Source organism: Procambarus clarkii, chromosome 18 (assembly GCF_040958095.1).
Source record: "Procambarus clarkii isolate CNS0578487 chromosome 18, FALCON_Pclarkii_2.0, whole genome shotgun sequence".
NCBI classification, from domain to species: Eukaryota; Metazoa; Arthropoda; class Malacostraca; order Decapoda; family Cambaridae; genus Procambarus; species Procambarus clarkii.
The window spans coordinates 33,488,361-33,506,696 of NC_091167.1; the positions used below are offsets into that span (position 1 = coordinate 33,488,361).

An 18,336-nucleotide genomic window follows, 5' to 3' on the forward strand; every position below is an offset into this window, starting at 1 on the left:
ACAATTAAAAAGAAGATCCATTGCAAATATAAATATAGTGCAAAGATATACACCCAATTAAATACCATCAAGGTTGAAGTTCCCCATGTTGTTATGCTCGGACCAAGCCCCATGCCGTGCACCATCCATCTCACTTGCCACAGCATTATCACTCCTCAGCCTGTGTGATCCCCCTCCAATTTGTGCCCCATGTTACCTATCGTACGTTACGGCTCGTGACTCTACAGCAGCCAAACTTTAATTACATCTAGGGATACGACACAACTGCTGTTCTCAATAGCGAATCACCAGTATAACCCCTTAATAGGTAATGAGCACATAATTAACAATCTTCGTTTAGGACTGAAGAATAGATACACAATATGATAGCTATATATTCAAAACAGTATAATATAAAAACACAGATGGTAAAGTTAACTTATAGAATATGATTGTATAGTCATGGCACAATATATATAATAGTAATTATGGCAACAAATGAATAATAACAGACTTATCTCCCACTTGTTACTCCTCCTAGTTTCCCCGAAGCTACTGAACTCTCGCTCTGTCGCCACCCACATTCTCACCTCCCGTCTGCCTCATCCCAGGATGAGGGATGGAAACTAAGGACTTTTTAATATTATAAACTAATTGAACAACCACTTGTTCTCAAAACACATAAGAATGCAAGTTACATATAATAGTTACTTACAAAATATATAAGTACAATGACACCTGTTTAATTACAGTATATAAAACATTTCCTAACTAAATAAAAGTGACATCTGGAACTCTCAAACTGAACAGGTCCAGCTTTCCCGTATCAAACAAGTAATAGACGTGTGCAGAGACAACCGCTCTCCTGTCCACTGACGCTGCCAAACCACACGACAATTTACCCAAAACACAATGTGTGTACATATACATGCAATGATAAAATAAAATAATATTTATTTTAAATTTATATACGTATTCTGCTAGGAGTACGTAACACCCCACAATCGGGACAGCTGCTTTCAACCATTGCTCCCCCACACTCGGTGATGCAGTACACATGCCCATTTGGACATTTGTACCAATGCCCCTGCTTGAGCCCCATAGCTTTCAAGATCATTATCTTCTCGCTCTCATTAATTCCCAAGCCACCAACATATTCCTCACTCTCTTTCAAAAGTGCACGTATTTTTGTATCTAGTTCTGCATTAAATTTGATTGTAGGATCCATTAGCTTCTCCAACTTTACCTTGATTTCCTTAACCTTATCATTGCTATGATTGATACATTTTTCATTAAAAGTCCAATAAGCAGGAAGAATCATAAGACGCTCCAGTTCACAGCTCACCTCACCAACCATCTGAGGAGCAATAATTGTATTTTTCACCATAACAAGTTTAACTATTGCCGCCACCCTTGGCCGTAATCGAATTTCATGATTAGACAGCTGACGTGCTGCCCGAAATCTACACATGTAATTTCGTGCTTGAACGATATCTGTGGTATTGCCTTTAGACGAAGACATCAGGATTCTGGTGGCCTTCATAAGGACTTGGGATTGAAACTGGATAAGCCTCAGTTCTCCTTCATTAACATATATGTTGCGACCCCAGTATGGGGTAGCAACAAGCCCCATATCGAGTTTCTTGCGTAACTCTGTGGTATGAGAATTGAAGTGAATAGCAACTTTTGGATCTGTGGATATAGAAGGTAATATTATTATTATTACAATCGAATCTAATCCAGTGCTAAAAGTTGGAATAATGAAATTGATTTGGAATGATGATTTATTAGAATCAAGCTTTTGACTTTACATCATGATACATTGTACACACGTGGACTTGAGAATGGTCCAGGACGGACCGAAACGTCATCGTCCCTTCACTTTCTAGTGTGTGGTCTGGTCAACGTGCACTTTCAAATTTGTGAATATTTTCCAAAACAGTAAATGTATACATCATCCAATACATTAAAATAGAGTGTCAAAAATGGATAGGGCAAGCCCATTGTCAAGTAAATACGGCATAATTTAACCAATATTCTTTTGATTATCTAATGTATTTTTTTAGCTTTAATATTTATAAATTATTTATGCTGTACAGATTAAAAGTGCTACAAATTATTAGTGTATAATTAATTTACTTTGTAAAACAAGAGTATTACATAAGACACACAAAATTGGGTACAGGTCGTGAACAGGAAGATAATATAGAAAATCAGTAATATAATTAAATTTTAGTAATAATTAAAATAACTAATTACTGATTATCTTTATTGCCTTCCTGTTCACGACCTGTACTCAGTCAGTGTAAAAGTAGATCAGCCGTTTGATAAATGAAATAGTGGCAAAAGTAGAGAAAGTCAAGTAGATGTATTCTCTACTTGTTATAACATTCAAGGCAGGAAGGAAGAGTAGTGACACATGATACATAAGCCAACTGGAAGTTAATGCAAAAGAAATTGGTGCAACACCCAAAACGAAGCCCAGAGGAATGCCAACCAGAAAAGCGAGTCAGGACAACTGACCAAGGGGCCAACTCCTGCATAAATATGAAGGCTACTCTGGCATTCCCATTAGAAAATCTAATAAGAAAAGAACTAGGATAACATCCAGACACAAAATCTAAAATGACCCAGGGATCACAAAATAAAAACATGAGCTAAAAGGCAGAAAAGAAGTGCAGAGGTCCAGCTATTCAGGTGTGGTAGGCTGAGACCCAACACCCCAAGAACTAAAGCACCTGACAGGGGTATGAGGACTGATCCCAAACCCCATCCAGTCCCAGAACCACATATGAGAATCAACAGAACGTGCTCATATGCAGTGAGAGTGGGAAACAAGTAGAATGAAGGAATGAAGCTTGAACCATAGGGGGCAATTTCAAGCAACCACCATTCATAGCTTCAACAGCAAATATAACAAAAGGCACAGAAAAATATGTAAGTATAAATATACCAGGTACAATAGCTATGAGGCTGGGCTCTAGATCTGAATTTCAATCTGTACATAAACAACAAAATCAGAGCTAAATACCCCGGAAATCAAGAGACACAAAAGCTGCACAGAAAGGAAGCAAACGGCTGCCTCATACCAAAAGATACCCGTGGAAGACGAAAAATTCACTATGTTATGGAAAAGTATGTGATTAAACTGAGAGGGCCAATGGTACAAGATTAAAAGAGTTCCTAAAATACTGGAATTAGGAAGGCCCCGGCCCCCAGGGAAGAATATTCCCAATAAATACTAAGAGTTAGGTTAGGTTTATATCCGCAGTCTAAGGAGATCCCCTATTCCGCACTCAGCAGGATTAAAGAAAACCTCCTTTCTTATACCTTATTTATTAAACCCTCTAATAACCCCCCCATATACATTAATACCATTAACTACTTTATCACTCTACTTTACGTTAAACGCCTTGGTCCACACAGGCAGGATACAAGGTTTTACAATTACAAAACTAGGGTAAAATCTACTTGGATAGGGCACTAGCAAAGGCTATAGGTAGCCTGGGAACAACTTGAGCACGAGTGGTTACACTAACACAACCTAGAGTAATCTGAGGAATATAAACACTAGCTCAGGCAAACTACTACACACTTTTGCCAGAGACCGGTACACATTATACAATACTTATCTTGTAGATTGAGAATCAGGATACGGTAAGGAAAGAGAGAAAGTAAAGGAGTACAGGAGGGGGAGTGTAAACCCAACCACAGCCAGCACTAAAGTGAGCGACCCAGAGTCCTCCTGCCTCCTCCTCTGATGGCTGCCGGAAGGATAATCAGCTGATCGTTCAGCAGACATCATCCCAAGTTTACTCAGACAGTCATTATTAGTTACTTTAATCATTCTAAGAATAGTTGATAATTAGTTCAATATTATATTTAATAATCAACAAGCCCAGAGTCTTAATGCTCTCTGAGAAACAAGATTCGTCTTACGTCTGGCAAGGAAGATAGGAACAAAAATGCATCAGCAGTGAGGAGAGCCAGAGTATAAATGTTATTGTTAATGAACTATCCTTCTCACAATGATCTAATCCTATCAATTAATGTAAAGTAATTACTTAAAGCTCAATTTGACCTCTGGTTTCCAACTAAGGAACCTAGGGTCGTAACATACTACCAGGGTTGGTAGTGGGTTTTTCATTTTTCAAAGTAGGGTTGACATAAAACTGTGTTTTCCAAATCCCAGTACCTCTATTGTCAGCAGAGGATCCCTTCAATAATGAAAAAAGTGACTAAATAGGTGGATGTGACTAACCCACACAATCCTAGCAGGAGATCCCAGCAACAAATAAATTGATCACAGAAGAACAGCATGTAAACCAAGAAGGGACAAATAACTTTTGGCAGAAAATAAATATACCCCAGAAGTATAAAACATAACCAATGAAAAAAGTCTTACCTTTCAATATCAATTCAATTTCCTTCCTCTCTACTCCTTTGAGTTGAGATTTATATCTGTACTTGACATCTTTAACAGCTTCATATGTCTTAAGTACCACGTCCTGATAGCGACGATTATTGTAGATGGGTTTTCGACACTTTGGACATGTCTTCATACCAATTTCAGCAGTTTCCTGGCCCAGCCAGCCCTCCAGGCCTTGAACTTCAATAGTGTGGCCACAGTCCTCCAACAGCACAAATCTGAAATTTTGTAGTTATTGAAATTTTTTATGAAATTACTTTTAAAGTCTTTGATGCCTTTTTTCACAAGGTAAAGTACTCTTGCATGTAAGAGTTTGTAACTTCCATGAATTTGATTTAAATATGAGAGTAATCTATTGAAGGTCACCATCATTCGCAAATACAGGTTTAAAGTTGCACAATACTATTTAATGGGAACATATTGAATAAAATATGAGATGTCAAAGAATATAAACACAGTATGGAATACACTAAATATTGAATCAGTAAATGGACAGTAACATACCACAAAATACTTTATGATGTGCGTATAACAAAATGCTGAACAGCCCAAACTCACCTTGCATCAGCATCCTCTTCATAACCCAATAATATAAATTCTGTAAGCTCCTCTGCATCACAAATCCGACACAATGGTGGACACGGATCACCGCAAAAGCCAACACATGGATGGCCACAATTCAGTTTTAGTGGGCAAGCCTGATCACAAGGATTTCTTGAGCACTTCTCACCACAAAGTTTCGTACATTTCAAGTGCTTACACTTCCAATCACAATTCATCTGAGAAATGAAAATTTTAGATTTAGTCAAACTTATGTTTTTAAAGAAATTAGATTCAAATGTAAATATGTATAGAGTGGGAGTCTGTATTTACCCGAATTTACCTGAGGGCCACCATCAGTCTAGTGGGCATGACGGAGACAGGAAGCCCATGGCATGTCAAAGGTCCCTCCATATTTCCTGATTATTTTTTCCAACCGGATTTTGGTACGGTACTGCAGTAATGTCTTAGCATTAGGCTTTATAACATTAGGCTTTATAACCTAATGTAGTACTTTTAAATAACAGTGCAGCTTAAGAGTTAAACAGCACATTTCTGCTATATGGTATTTAGTAACCAATAATTTAAATTACATGCACTATTATTATGTAATATGCACTAATGGCATTCTCCTATCCTCCTTAGCAACGTCAAGCATAATTTAACACAAGCCTCACAACCGCAAACATTTACCTACACTCTCACATATAGCCCACCTAACCCCTAGCCTACTAAAGTAGTTACAAATTGCTAACTAAGTTCCTTCTTGGTTTATAAAAAACTGTCAAACGTTTATAGTGGTCTGTGCTAGTCAATATTACTGTAGCATTATCCGTCACTATCACTTTGCTTCATCCATGGAAATAAAGTGAGTCGGTGAGATGTGTTCGGTTCCCAGTCCAAATGTTAACGTTACTCGCCGGGTTGACGGGAACACTCGCCACCATCCTCACACCCACTTACTGCCACCTGTCAACACACCATCACCCACCCACCCAAAAATCACACTATAACGAGGTAGTTAGTACAGTTGGTTCATAGCCGAAAGGTCCCAGGTTCAATATCTCAAACACAGTCTTTGACATTATGTCCTAATGTTATATGGCACAGGCTTTGGTATTATGGCCTATGGTGATACTGCACAGGCTTTGATATTATGAAGTGGGGTGATATTGACAAAAGAATTCAATGTGTAGATAATGTAAAATTAAGCAGACAACAAAATAGTGTTTCAGTGTGAAATAAAAATAACATCCATTAATTTTACTGATGTACGCTTCTATGAACAAACAATGTCAGTCGGTTCACGAACAAACTTTCCATTTCAACAAATAATTACATGCTGATTAATGCAAAGTAGCTACTTTTCTCACCTTACATACTGTGCAGGGAATACCACATATCTTCCGGCAACGACTGTGTGTACAGCGCCACTGGCATTCTTCCTGGCATGGAGGACACTGTACTACAAGGATGCTTGCATCTGCAAGTAACAAACATATTGTGTTCGTATAGCAATAGCATGGATTCAAAATAATTAAAAAGATCTGAATGTATTTGTTTAGCCAATTTAATCACAATTACCTGTCATCTTTTCTGAACAATACTACACAGTTGTGCCTGTTGTGCAGGGATAAATCTAAATCACACAAAAAACATCATATAAAGACAAACTTTGCGACAAAGTAACAGTAGCGATCAGCTGACACTATCAACAAAGCATCCAGTCCTTTCTGCCTTCTTCTTAGTCTTACTCTAAGAAACAAAAGTCATGCCTAGTCTAAACATTAACTATGACATGCCACAGTGACCTGTCTCCTGATATCCTTGATCAAGCAGTCATCAGGAGAAAATTGTCACGCAATTTAACATATCATAAACAAGCAAAGAGCCAAGGATGCAGATGGCCTTTACCCTCTGGATTGCCACACTAAATTAAGGTGCTGGAAAAAGAAACTGGCTGCTAATGGGTCTCTTGTTGTTTTGGTAAGCCTGAAACCCAGATTCCTGAGAAAGTGCCTAGTGATTTTACCAATAGAAACAAAGTTGTACTGGTGGTCTACTTCCCTGTAGTTATTGGACTCGACTCTTTTTTTGTTTTCCTGTGCATGGCAGCAGTAACTGTTTGACCAACAGTGAGTCAATGTAGGTGTCGAACCAAGGTGTCTACAGGTATAAGACTATGCCACCTGTCTGCCAATCCTCCTTGGACATAGTGTAATCCCATTTGGTTGACCAACATGGATACCAGAACTATGGGACATTAAAAAACTGGATATTCTCTCTGCTGGACACTTGGCAGAGATGAGACTCTGCCTAATGGTGTATTAGACCCTGTCATGCCTTGTTTGCCATCTGTTGTGTTTTATATAGAGCAAACCATGCAACTTCTATTCATCTGCCTAGCCACAAATGAACTTACAGCATGGATATGGGTTGGAAAGCAGAGAGCCACTGCAATATGTAGGTGCTACAAGACCTGCTGTACATATGGGGACTGCAAAAAGGAAATTACCTGCATGGGAACTATTAACTCATAATAGTAATTAATTATCACACGTCTCTTTGCCTACACATACAGTTATAAGACAAAAAAATTGGAAATACTTACATGTGTCCGCACACAAGCGGTTTTTCGCACGGTTGCTGACACGAGACATGAATCCGTCCCTGAAAGCAGAGCCCACAATTGCCTAAACAATTATGCTCACAATTCAGGACCTGACCGCATGGTTCTTTACAATATTCCCATGCATCCTCTCCATTCACTGAAAATTAAAAAAAAAACATTGTAAAGTTATATTATACATATATATATATATATATATATATATATATATATATATATATATATATATATATATATAAATAACCTACACCTACAATATAGATAACAATATTGTAATAATTAACTCCAACAATATATGATGATGACAATGCTGATATCATTTAATATCACTATCATTACTAGGGGTATACCAATACTGCCCTAATACCAGATACTATTACCCAGATACCATACAAATTCAGAATTGAATGTAATGAAATTACTTTTTTTTTACAAAGTACAGGAGTAGAAAACTTCTCACTCTTGTTAACAAGCTTAACATCTTTTTCTTCCCCTAACTTACCTAAGTCTGATCCCTACCTGTTTCCCCTCAAACACAACCTGCTAATAGATTAACAACCAGAACCCCAATTACTGCCAGGTGAACAGGGGCATTATTGAAGTTATTGAAAAAATGTGAAGATTACAACGAAATTATGAAAACAAATCATGCTGCCTTATCAAGGATATATAAATATGGCATCTGTGGGTAAATCACATCATCTCATCCAGCTTAGTGGAAAGGGTTACAGAGGCACATAATGGGCTCAGGGACTGAACCCATTATGTGCCTCTGTAACCCTTTCCACTACCGCCCACAAGATGGGTATGGGGTGCATAATAAATGAACTAAACTAAAAAAACTTTCACCCACAATCACCAACTTATTGCTGTCACAAAATATTGTTACTGTATAGCACATTACTATAGCTGCAGACTAGGAGTCGCAATAACGTGGCATAAATATGTTGACCAAACCACACACTAGAAAGTAAAGGAATAATGACGTTTCGGTCCGTCCTGGACCATTCTCAAGTCGATTCTCACAATCGACTTGAGAATGGTCCAGGACGGACCGAAACGTCGTCGTCCCTTTACTTTCTGGTGTGTGGTTTGATCAACCTTACTATAGTTGTTATATTGAACGCATATTTTACTACATTGTACCTAGAAATAATCCTCAAATTATGCTACAATATACCTGTTGATAATCCTCAAAGTTTACTATAATGTACCTACTAATATTCATCAAATTTTCTTAAAATGAACCTGTTAACATTTATCAATTTTGCTAGAAATTGCCCAATTAAAATTATCTGTTAGATTAGGGTCCTGCCCAAAAGGCTATGCATGTGTTAGTGACTTTACAAGAATGAAAAAACATCAATACTCTTTTAAACCCAATGTACCTTCTTGTATAATTATTTATATATAAAAATATGCAAATAGTTTTTATTTACTTAAGTTCATTCAGTGGAGACCAAATTCTCACAAGTAGTTTAATTATCACTGATATCATCCGATAATCCATAACTATCCAGTTTGAAGAGGAAGTGTAGTCATGAGGGAGGGTTGAGTGGTAAGATGGGAGTGTGAGTGACATGTCCCCTTTACAGAGGTTATGTGGCAACAGAAGGTTACAGAGATTTTTCAAAACATGACCATTTTATCCCAAGAGACCTCTAGTGGTTAGAGACACAACCATACATCAGGAGTATGGTTGTGTCATGCGGCAACTTCATACTCAGTTGCCTACATATCTGAATATTCAAGGTCAAGGTCTGCATGAAATATTGCCGGAATAAAAGTGGATGTGTTCAAGAAACAGTTGCACAAGCTACTTGGGGACTAGGATAACTCTCAGAACTGACTCCAGTGTATATGCATACACTGCAGAAACCAAGTAACCATACACAACCATCGTATACAACGCAGGGGTTAAGTGAAAAACTAGCTAAACCCTTGGAATAATTAAGGATACCATTAACTTTAAAGAAAAGAGTTTGGATTACGCTCCCATTTGGATTACTGTATTCAAGAATAAAGACCTCATTTTCAGTAGGACATAGCTGCTCTGGAGAAATTGCAACACCGGCCAACAAAACTCCTTCCAGAGCTTAGTCATCTTGTATCAGGAACGGTTGAGGGGCCACAAGCTTAACAACACTGCAAACCGGGCATCACAGGGCGGATCTCATTGAGGCTTTTAAATTATTTTAAAAGCCTCATATTTTATTAGCCTAAATAAAGCCTAAAATTTTATTTTATTTTAAGTTCAGTATTTTAAAATACTGAACAAGGTAGAGGATGTTGATCCTGACAATTTCTTCAAAAGGTCAACGAGCAACGGTTTCAAGCTCAACAAACTTCAATGTAGGACTGAGAACTGATGCTTTTTCACCCACAGGGTGAAAAAGTGGCTGGAAAGACCACTGGAAACGCCTACCCGCCTACCCTACCACTTTAAACGCCAAAACTCTGTTAGGTTTAAAAATCCACCTGGATCATCAAGGCAAATGTAGGACTTTCGACAAGCCGCCAGCTTCCTGTCCTCGTCGAGGCCACTAGTGTTAAGTCGCCCTCATGTAAATCGGGTAAATATCGAGATGATGCATAATTTTGACTTTAGAGTACAGTACGTGTATCTGCATGTTACCTTTTTTTTTTTACTACTGTATATACAAAAGAAATTTTGGGTAGTTTATACGCGTACTAATCTTTCCTATAAATAACATTTTGAGGTTCTGATTAGCCTATACAAATATCGACTATAATGGTCAGAATGGAACAGAATTATAATAGCTAATACTCATGAACAGAAGATAAAAATAATCATTCTGAATGAACATGATTGTAGAAAAGTTGGTTATGTTTAATATTGGACAAACTTCTTGAGCCTAAGACAACAGAAACAAAACTGCACCCATCCGGTGAAGCAGTTTACCTTGCTAGCAGTCAGAGAAACCTTTCCATATACAAAGAATTTGCAAACCCTCATGGATACTTTCCATGTACAATACAGCAGTTACACACCTTCGCCAATTAAATGACAAGGAAGCTTGATAAAATGGTCTTTAGGGCACTTGGTGGTCGAGGTAACAAGCTCGGTGCATTTGGTAGTACACACATCCATACAGCGTTGTCTACAGGGATGCCCACATGGTAATGTTTTGGGACACTTTCCCGGACACTTGCTAGCTGTTGCTGGTAATCCACATTCCATCTGAAAAATTAATAAGTATTTTATGACATGCTAAAATAAATTAGAACAATACTGTTAATGCCACTATCAAACTTATCACAAGTCTAAATAAACCTTTTAGATTTTGCTCTCTCATATCTAAACTTGATTGACGATGCTCTATTGAAGGGATTACAAGCAACCTAATTCTGATGGAAATTAAGGCATCAGTATAATAAAATTCTGCTTTCAGAGTTGTCACTTGGTCACTCCCTAAGATAACATAGCATCCTGATGCCCCACACGGTACAGATTTTTGTTGAAGACTTTCAAATTGAATCATTTGGCAATTAGGCAACACTCTTCAACGAAGTTTAGACATATTATTTATAAGTTTATGTATGATAACTCAATTGCTAACAGAAAGCAGTCCTGGACGACATGCATATTTAATAACACTTATTAGCACTGAATGGTCGTCTCACGACCACAATCTCAAAGCTCTTCAACGCCCTGTTAACATATTCACAAAATTCAACCTGGAACTAGTATGTCTTTCTAAATATAACTTTCCTTTATAACTTAGACTTGTTTATCAAAACATTTACACTTTACTTACTACTTAAACATTACTTTTTGCCACTACACACAGAAATCCCAATAGCGTGATGCATCAAATGAACAAATCCACAAGAGCCGTAGGTTCTCTTGGACGTAGGTTCGAACCCTCGTCACGGCCCTTGTGGATTTGTTCATTGCTTTCTGCCGTTTCAGCATATCTGCTTGCTGCCATAATAAATCAAAAACTTTTATATATGGAATTATTCAGTTTATTTTTTATTTAAATCTATATATTAAAAAGGCTATCAGAGCTGGATTTCCCAGCTTAATAGTGTGAAGGTTAAGCCTATAAATATGGTTTCCAAATGCCACGAACAGGAAGCCTGTGAATAGACTTATCAAGGTCAACTAGACACTGGCTGACGAGTGGATGAAGGATGACTAGGATGAAGCCCATGACAGTCAACTAACTCCCAGGTACCTAATTACTAGGTAAACAGAGTCATTAGGTGTAAAAAAAAATTTGAATAATGGGCAGGAATCAAACTGCGACTAGTCAGTTGTGAGCAGACTGCGTAGACCAATAATTTACCATGTCTGTCCGTTATTAGTCAGTTAAGGATAACTAGAACAATAAAACCAGAGTTGAATGTAATGAAACGGCATTTTCTGGGTGAGCCCGGGAGGCTTCTCTTGAGATGATTTCGGGGCTTTAGTGTCCCCGCGGCCCGGTCCTCGACCAGACCTCCACCCCCAGGAAGCAGCCCGTGACAGCTGACTAACTCCCAGATACCTATTTACTGCTAGGTAACAGGGGCATTCAGGGTGAAAGAAACTTTGACCATTTGTTTCTGCCTCGTGCGGGAATCGAACCCGCGCCACAGAATTACGAGTCCTGCGCGCTATCCACCAGGCTACGAGGCTTGCTGGAACTATAGGGGCTAATGTGTGATATATTAGACCGGGGCATTAACTATAGATTTCGACCTATCAAGGACCACGAGCCACAACCTGGCCCCTTCAGAGAGGTTGCAGGGAGCAATGGCCCTGGAAACCCCCATCCCCCTGTGGTTGGGGTTTTTCCTTATCTGCCATCGACTGGGGTTAGGCATCCAGAAAGGTAGGCATAACAAAACAAACCCCACATGGTAAGAAACTAACAACTAAAACCGAACAACTCCCTCCAATCCCCAACCTGAACGGGGCAGCCCCGCAAAACCACCAGAGTCTCAGCACCAACTGAACTCCGCCCCCAGCTCCGAAACCTGCTGACGGTACAAGCTGGGAAAAGGGAGGGGAAAAAAGAAGGGCGAACAGCGCCTAACCAAAATGGGGCAGCCCCGGGGCATCCAGGTGGGAAACCAACCTAGCACGTTGCCGCAACCTAAATCTAGCATGCAATGTGGAAGCTGCCTGTACTCTAACAGTAATGACATCAGAATAGTAGTGGAGAACAAGCAGAGAACACGACTCGCAAAACTCCGGGTCAAGGTGTCGTTGACCCAACAGGCAGCACGATGGAGGAAAAAGAGGTGACCGTCACCCTGAGACAAGGGCACACAGACACCATCGAACCTGCACAAGGCGGGCTGGAACCCGGAAGACACATCTAGGGGTACATCGAGCCCCGACAGGGTTTTTTTAGGACCTGTAGGCTAGCTGATTCGGGAAGCCCAGGCAAGGTGTTGCTAACTAGTTAATACCCAAAGCTAACAAGGGGGAGAGCAAAACACTGAAACCCCTGCGACGTGCACAATCACGGGGGCCTAACAGAGGGCCACCAAAATATTATAAGCGGAACGACAGCCACACCAGGCAAGAAAAAGAAAAACAAAAGAAAAACCCCGTAAAAGTATAACGTCCCAAGAGGAAACAGGAACCGGCCGCCGCATAGGTAGGCAGGCTGCACAACAACTTGATGCCCTTACCAGCACAATACCACTCTCTACCCATGGCCAAACAAGGGCCACGAAATCCCAGCTGGCCCCAAGGGCAGGATAAATACCGAGCAGCAAGAACCCCTGTCGGAAATGGTGTCCCGAACGCACCAGGGAAGATAACCCTAACACGCAAGGGCAGTACTCACAGGGCGCCTAGGGAAGGAAGCCTCTAAGCGCATGCAGCCCCGGAAGTGATGAGGAACACCTGGCCACCACACACAACAACACTGCAGAGGTCGCCACGAAGGAAAACACTGCTTTGGAAACCGAGGCCAGAGAAGTGTCTGCCCCGTACCACATTAGCTAACGAACTGCATGACTGAGTAGCCGGTGCTGGAAGGTCTGGGGCTCCTCCCTCCCCCTCTCTGGGAAGGGAGGGCTGCGTAGACAAGCAGCTCGGCAGTGGAGTGTGGCGTTTGCTTGTTTTCTTGGGATTGGAGGGAGTGAGAACTCCCTCCCTAGAAGGTGAAGGGACGACGACGTTTCGGTCGTCGAATGCTGTTAATTCTCAGTGCGTTTGCACAGATAGGTGAGAAACATGACATTTTTGTGTGCGAGTACATTTCAAGCGAAACTTTAACTTTAGAATGGGGAAATAAATTTGGATTATTTAAATTATTGAAACCAGTTATTGCACAATTAAACGCATAACTAAGAAATACAAATTAAATGTATCAATCCATAATAATACATGTGTAACTTATCTAATAACAATTAACAATACTAAATAATTACGAGTGAGAAATAAGTGATAATATACAAAATTGCAATTGGGAAATAATTGATAATGTACAAAACCGCAATTGAGAAATAATTGACAATGTAACAAAATGCAATTAGGAATTAATTGATAATGTAACAAAATGCAATTAGGAAATAATTGATAATGTACAAAAATACAGTTTGGAAATAATTGATAATGTACAAGAATGCAATTAGGAAATAATTGATTATGTAAAAAAAATTAAAATTGGGAAATAATTGATAATGTTTAAAATTGCAGTTGGGAAATAATTGACAAGGTAAACAACTGGCAATGATGTGTACTGGCCAATGCACGATGGACGGCGGGGAGGCGGGAATTTTGTACTTAAATATTACTTTGGTAAAGAACTGTGAAATTAATTACAAAGTTGATAACGAGGCCCCGCTTGTACTTGAACGGCCCCGCCGTTCAATTCTGGTCACCATCTTACAGGATTTCAGCCCTCGAGGATATCTAACGTAAAATGACCGTACTAATCCCTGGTGATTGATGGGCCCTTCCATACGAGGAGGGATTAAAATCCTGCATTTCCCAGAGTGGCGGAAGGAAGACGATAGTCGAGGTTTTCAAGTAGATGATGGATATCAGGGGAGAAATATGAGCATAGCGATAAGACCTACCATTAATGTATGATGACTTACTGCAAATGTATATATCTTGAAATAGCATTTTCTCTGTAACTAGCTGACATTGTAACTATAAGGTGTGAAGGATAGATGAAATTGTTTATATAATAATCTAAGATGATTATTAATCGTGTAGTACTAAGTATGTGGCTAAAAATAAAATCCATACCAGAAGAGGAAGCATTGTTTTGTTTTGGTGCGGTAACCGGGCGACTGATGACGTCACTGTCGACAAACACGGCTGGTGACGTCACTATTGGCAAGCACAGCGGGTGGCGTCACAATGTTTACAAACGCGATCGGTGGCACCACTATTGGCAAACACGATGTGATAAACACTTACTTTTGGGGTTACATGCAAGATGTAATCAAAAGAAATAGCCTAGTCCAAATGAGACATCTCCCAATAAATTTGGTGAGCATTTTCTGACAATGAACAGAGCATTAGACAATTGGCCATTGTCTAATGCTCTGTTCATCTGTCAGAAAATGCTCACCAAATTGATTGGGAGATGGCTTCTTCAATAACGAACTGTAAAAGCACTTATAACAGGAACATAATTGAATCTACTTTGATACAGATTACAAAAGAAAGTAATTTGAACATTAGCAGTGGTTTATATAACTTAGATCCATTTTAATAGATCAATTAAAGATCAAAAGACCTTTTGTGCCCTCTGTAATGCTTTTTGTGCTACCGCTCACAGGATGAGTATGGGGTGCACAATAAACTAAATAGCTGAGTTAAAAGAGCATCGGCCTCGCGTGGTAGGGTCCACGGTTCGAGACCCATTCAGTCCAAGTGAATGAAATGTTTATTTCCACGAAAGTGTAGATGGCAATTTATGTATGAGCTATCAGACCAGGCGAGAATCATAACGTTGGCGATTAGCTGGAGAAGTTATTCAAATTCGGGACGGACATGGAAAAGTATTGGGTGGTATACGATTAGAATAAGTAACCGACCAATATCACTGGGTTAAATGGCTTTGTAAAGAGGCTTAACGGAATTAGTGGTGACCTAATTCCATCACTAATATGGCTATTAAGAGGTCGTCAGATCGTCACTTGACCTTGTCAGGTCGTGACCTTCACATCCTAACGCTGCAAAGCCCTGATAACATCTTACCTCCTCCCCCTATCTTAGAAAGCTAATCTCAGCGCTTTTAAACACGTACAATATACGCGCACAAACCATCTGATTATTTATACTGAAGTTTACGGGCTCACCATAGCCCGTGCTACATGGACACTTCGTCCTAAGTAGCTAAATGTTTAACAACAACAATGATACTGATGCAGAGAGAGGATGGGAAGTTTTATATTGTAATAATCAAAATAATTCAGCTTTGGCAATATCTTACTGGGCCATATTCAGGGTGTACAGTTCTGGGGAATGACCATCGCCTTGAAGGTGGACAAGGAAAGATAACATTGTTGACCCTTGGCATCGCGAGTTATTGAAACTAGGACAGTCTACTTTACACACTCTAGAAAGGAGGGACATAAATGTTAGATGTGATATAGTTAAATATAATATAATAAAATGGGATATTTAGGTAAATGAATGGGTGTAACGTGAGGATTCGTAGGATTATTGTCATCATTATCATCAACGTTACGTCGGCGTCATTTGCCCCCCCCAAGATTGGGAGTCTCGGCGTTGAATGTAGACAGAATCTGCCGTCTGCAGATTCCTATATAAATATTACACATCAGCGAGAAATGTTGGAGGTCGAGCGTAGGAGGTGATTAATATGTTGAAAGCATACTGAGGATGCTGCTACATCATCATCAAGGATGATGAAGGCATCATCATCTTGCTCATGATGCTGACACAGGATGATACACAGCTCAGACCCCAAATATAATTACCAAATATACAGGTCCAGGTGAAAGTCATGTACTCTACAATGTACATATATATGGCTGATATATTAAACTTTCCAGTGTTCATTTGTTCGTTCACATCATAACATCTCCAACTACTTACAGGCGGGACCAAAGGGCTGAAGCTTAACCCCTACAAATACAACAAGGTGAGTAAAATAGCCTTTATTTTGTATTTTTATTAAAGTATTACTATTACGAACTAAAAGTACATTAGTAATGTATTATTTATTTTACAGTAACAAAGAATTCGTTGAAAAATATAATAAATTACAGTTTGAAATGCGTTTATTATTCAGACTACAACAGCTAACGAATTAGTTTTGCTGATAATGTCATGTCAGTAGATGGTAAGTCACTGCCTTTCTTAAGCCAAGAATCGCCAACATATTTATGGATCTTCTTTACTGAGATGCGTTTCTTGGGATTGGGTTCCAGCAACCGTTTCAGAAGGCACAAAAATCTAGGAGTAAAATGCTTGAAGATTGACGGTAAGGTGAACGCTTTACGCCAGGTCCACGCCAGCCAGGAGCTGTAGACTGTATCTGTAATGTCGGCGGCGCACCAGGGATACGATCCTGTCAAGCAAACAATGAGGAGGATAGTCAGATGCCAGGCATCCAGTGAAGGGTGGGCATGGTAAGTTTCCTCGTACGGTGGTGAGACACGCCTCACCTCCGGGGGCGCCCACGAATCTTGCAAACATAAACTTTTCACCACACTCCCTTTCTGCGTCGTTCGCCCAAAGTCGTTTAACTTAACACGGCATGTTTCTGCATGAAACACGAGAATGTTTTCTAAGCACACATTACAGTGGACCAAGCCCTTATCGTCCATGTACTCGAGGGCGAAGGAAAGCTGCTCTGCAATATACCAGACCTGTCGCTCTTCAAGGGCACCACGGGTGAGCAGCTCTGACAGGTCCCCTGCAGCAGCTAATTCTTGAGCGAATACATAATATCCACAGATTTCAAAGACGTCACCAAAACACATCGTAATATTGGGGTGAGGATTAAGCATTTTGTTGTAGTAAAACTCCCGTTGGAATTCATCCTTCTTCGTGGCTTCCTTTCGTGCACATTTGAGGACCATTTTGCCATTAGTATGTTTGTCGGTGGTAAGGAATATGTTTGTGAAGTTTCCAGAGGCCAGGAAGATCAAGTCAGAGAACTCTTCGAACATTTCAGAGGGCGAGAACTTCGGTATATAGTCCTCGAAGAAATTCTTGCTAGTAGCCATCTTATCTGAAAATAAGACATCATATAATAAACCATCATCTGTTGCATTAACTCTGGCCATAACAGATAATATACAAACAAAAAAGCGCGTTGTATCGATCTTTACTACTCAATTGGGATTATATATTGCAGAAATATTGGGACCTCATTTTGGAAAGTCATAAAGGCCAGTGGTCTTAAGAAAATTTTGACAGCTTCCTATCCTAAGGATTTCTAACTCATTTGCCGTGTTGGAGGACGAGTGATGTGGTGAGCCTGCAGGGCGTTCGAAGGGGAAAGCAACAAAGAGCAGGTCCAAGTGCTCAAAAAGTATAGGAAGTACTTAAGCGAATTTTGGTTGTGGGAGATTCCCAGGTGAGGTATTTGGATAGAACTTTTTGTGCCAGAGATAGGGGGAACAGGTTAAGGGTTTGCTATCCAGGAGCTGGAATTGATGATGTTGTTAATAATATCATCAATTCCAGCTAAATGATATTATGACAATGCCGTGTTAAATTATGATGTTATGATATTATGACAATGATATTGTCATAATAATATGATATTATGACAATGATATTGTCATAATAATATGATAT

The 18,336-nt window shown here is 39.6% G+C and overlaps 2 protein-coding genes across 3 annotated transcripts; both read right to left on the bottom strand.

The window, feature by feature from the left end:
* Window positions 1-360: 360 nt before the first annotated feature.
* LOC123754402 (NFX1-type zinc finger-containing protein 1-like) lies at window positions 361-13,668 on the bottom strand. Of its 2 annotated transcripts, none has more exons than XM_069326483.1 (7): window positions 13,534-13,668; window positions 10,590-10,779; window positions 7,560-7,716; window positions 6,322-6,431; window positions 4,967-5,187; window positions 4,385-4,626; window positions 361-1,671 (listed from the first exon to the last, which is right to left on the bottom strand). In XM_069326483.1, the coding sequence occupies exons 3-7, from the start codon at window positions 7,606-7,608 to the stop codon at window positions 944-946; spliced, it is 1,350 nt and encodes a 449-aa protein (XP_069182584.1). In that variant the 5' UTR covers window positions 7,609-7,716; window positions 10,590-10,779; window positions 13,534-13,668; the 3' UTR covers window positions 361-943. The 2 variants fall into 2 exon arrangements, with proteins under 2 accessions (XP_069182584.1, XP_045592741.2); XM_045736785.2 differs by having other exon boundaries at window positions 13,385-13,663.
* Window positions 13,669-16,829: 3,161 nt separating this feature from the next.
* Window positions 16,830-17,759, bottom strand: LOC123754594 (serine/threonine-protein kinase meng-po-like). The gene has a single exon (XM_045737067.2). The coding sequence runs from the start codon at window positions 17,757-17,759 to the stop codon at window positions 16,830-16,832; it is 930 nt and encodes a 309-aa protein (XP_045593023.2).
* Between the last annotated feature and the right edge of the window lie 577 nt (window positions 17,760-18,336).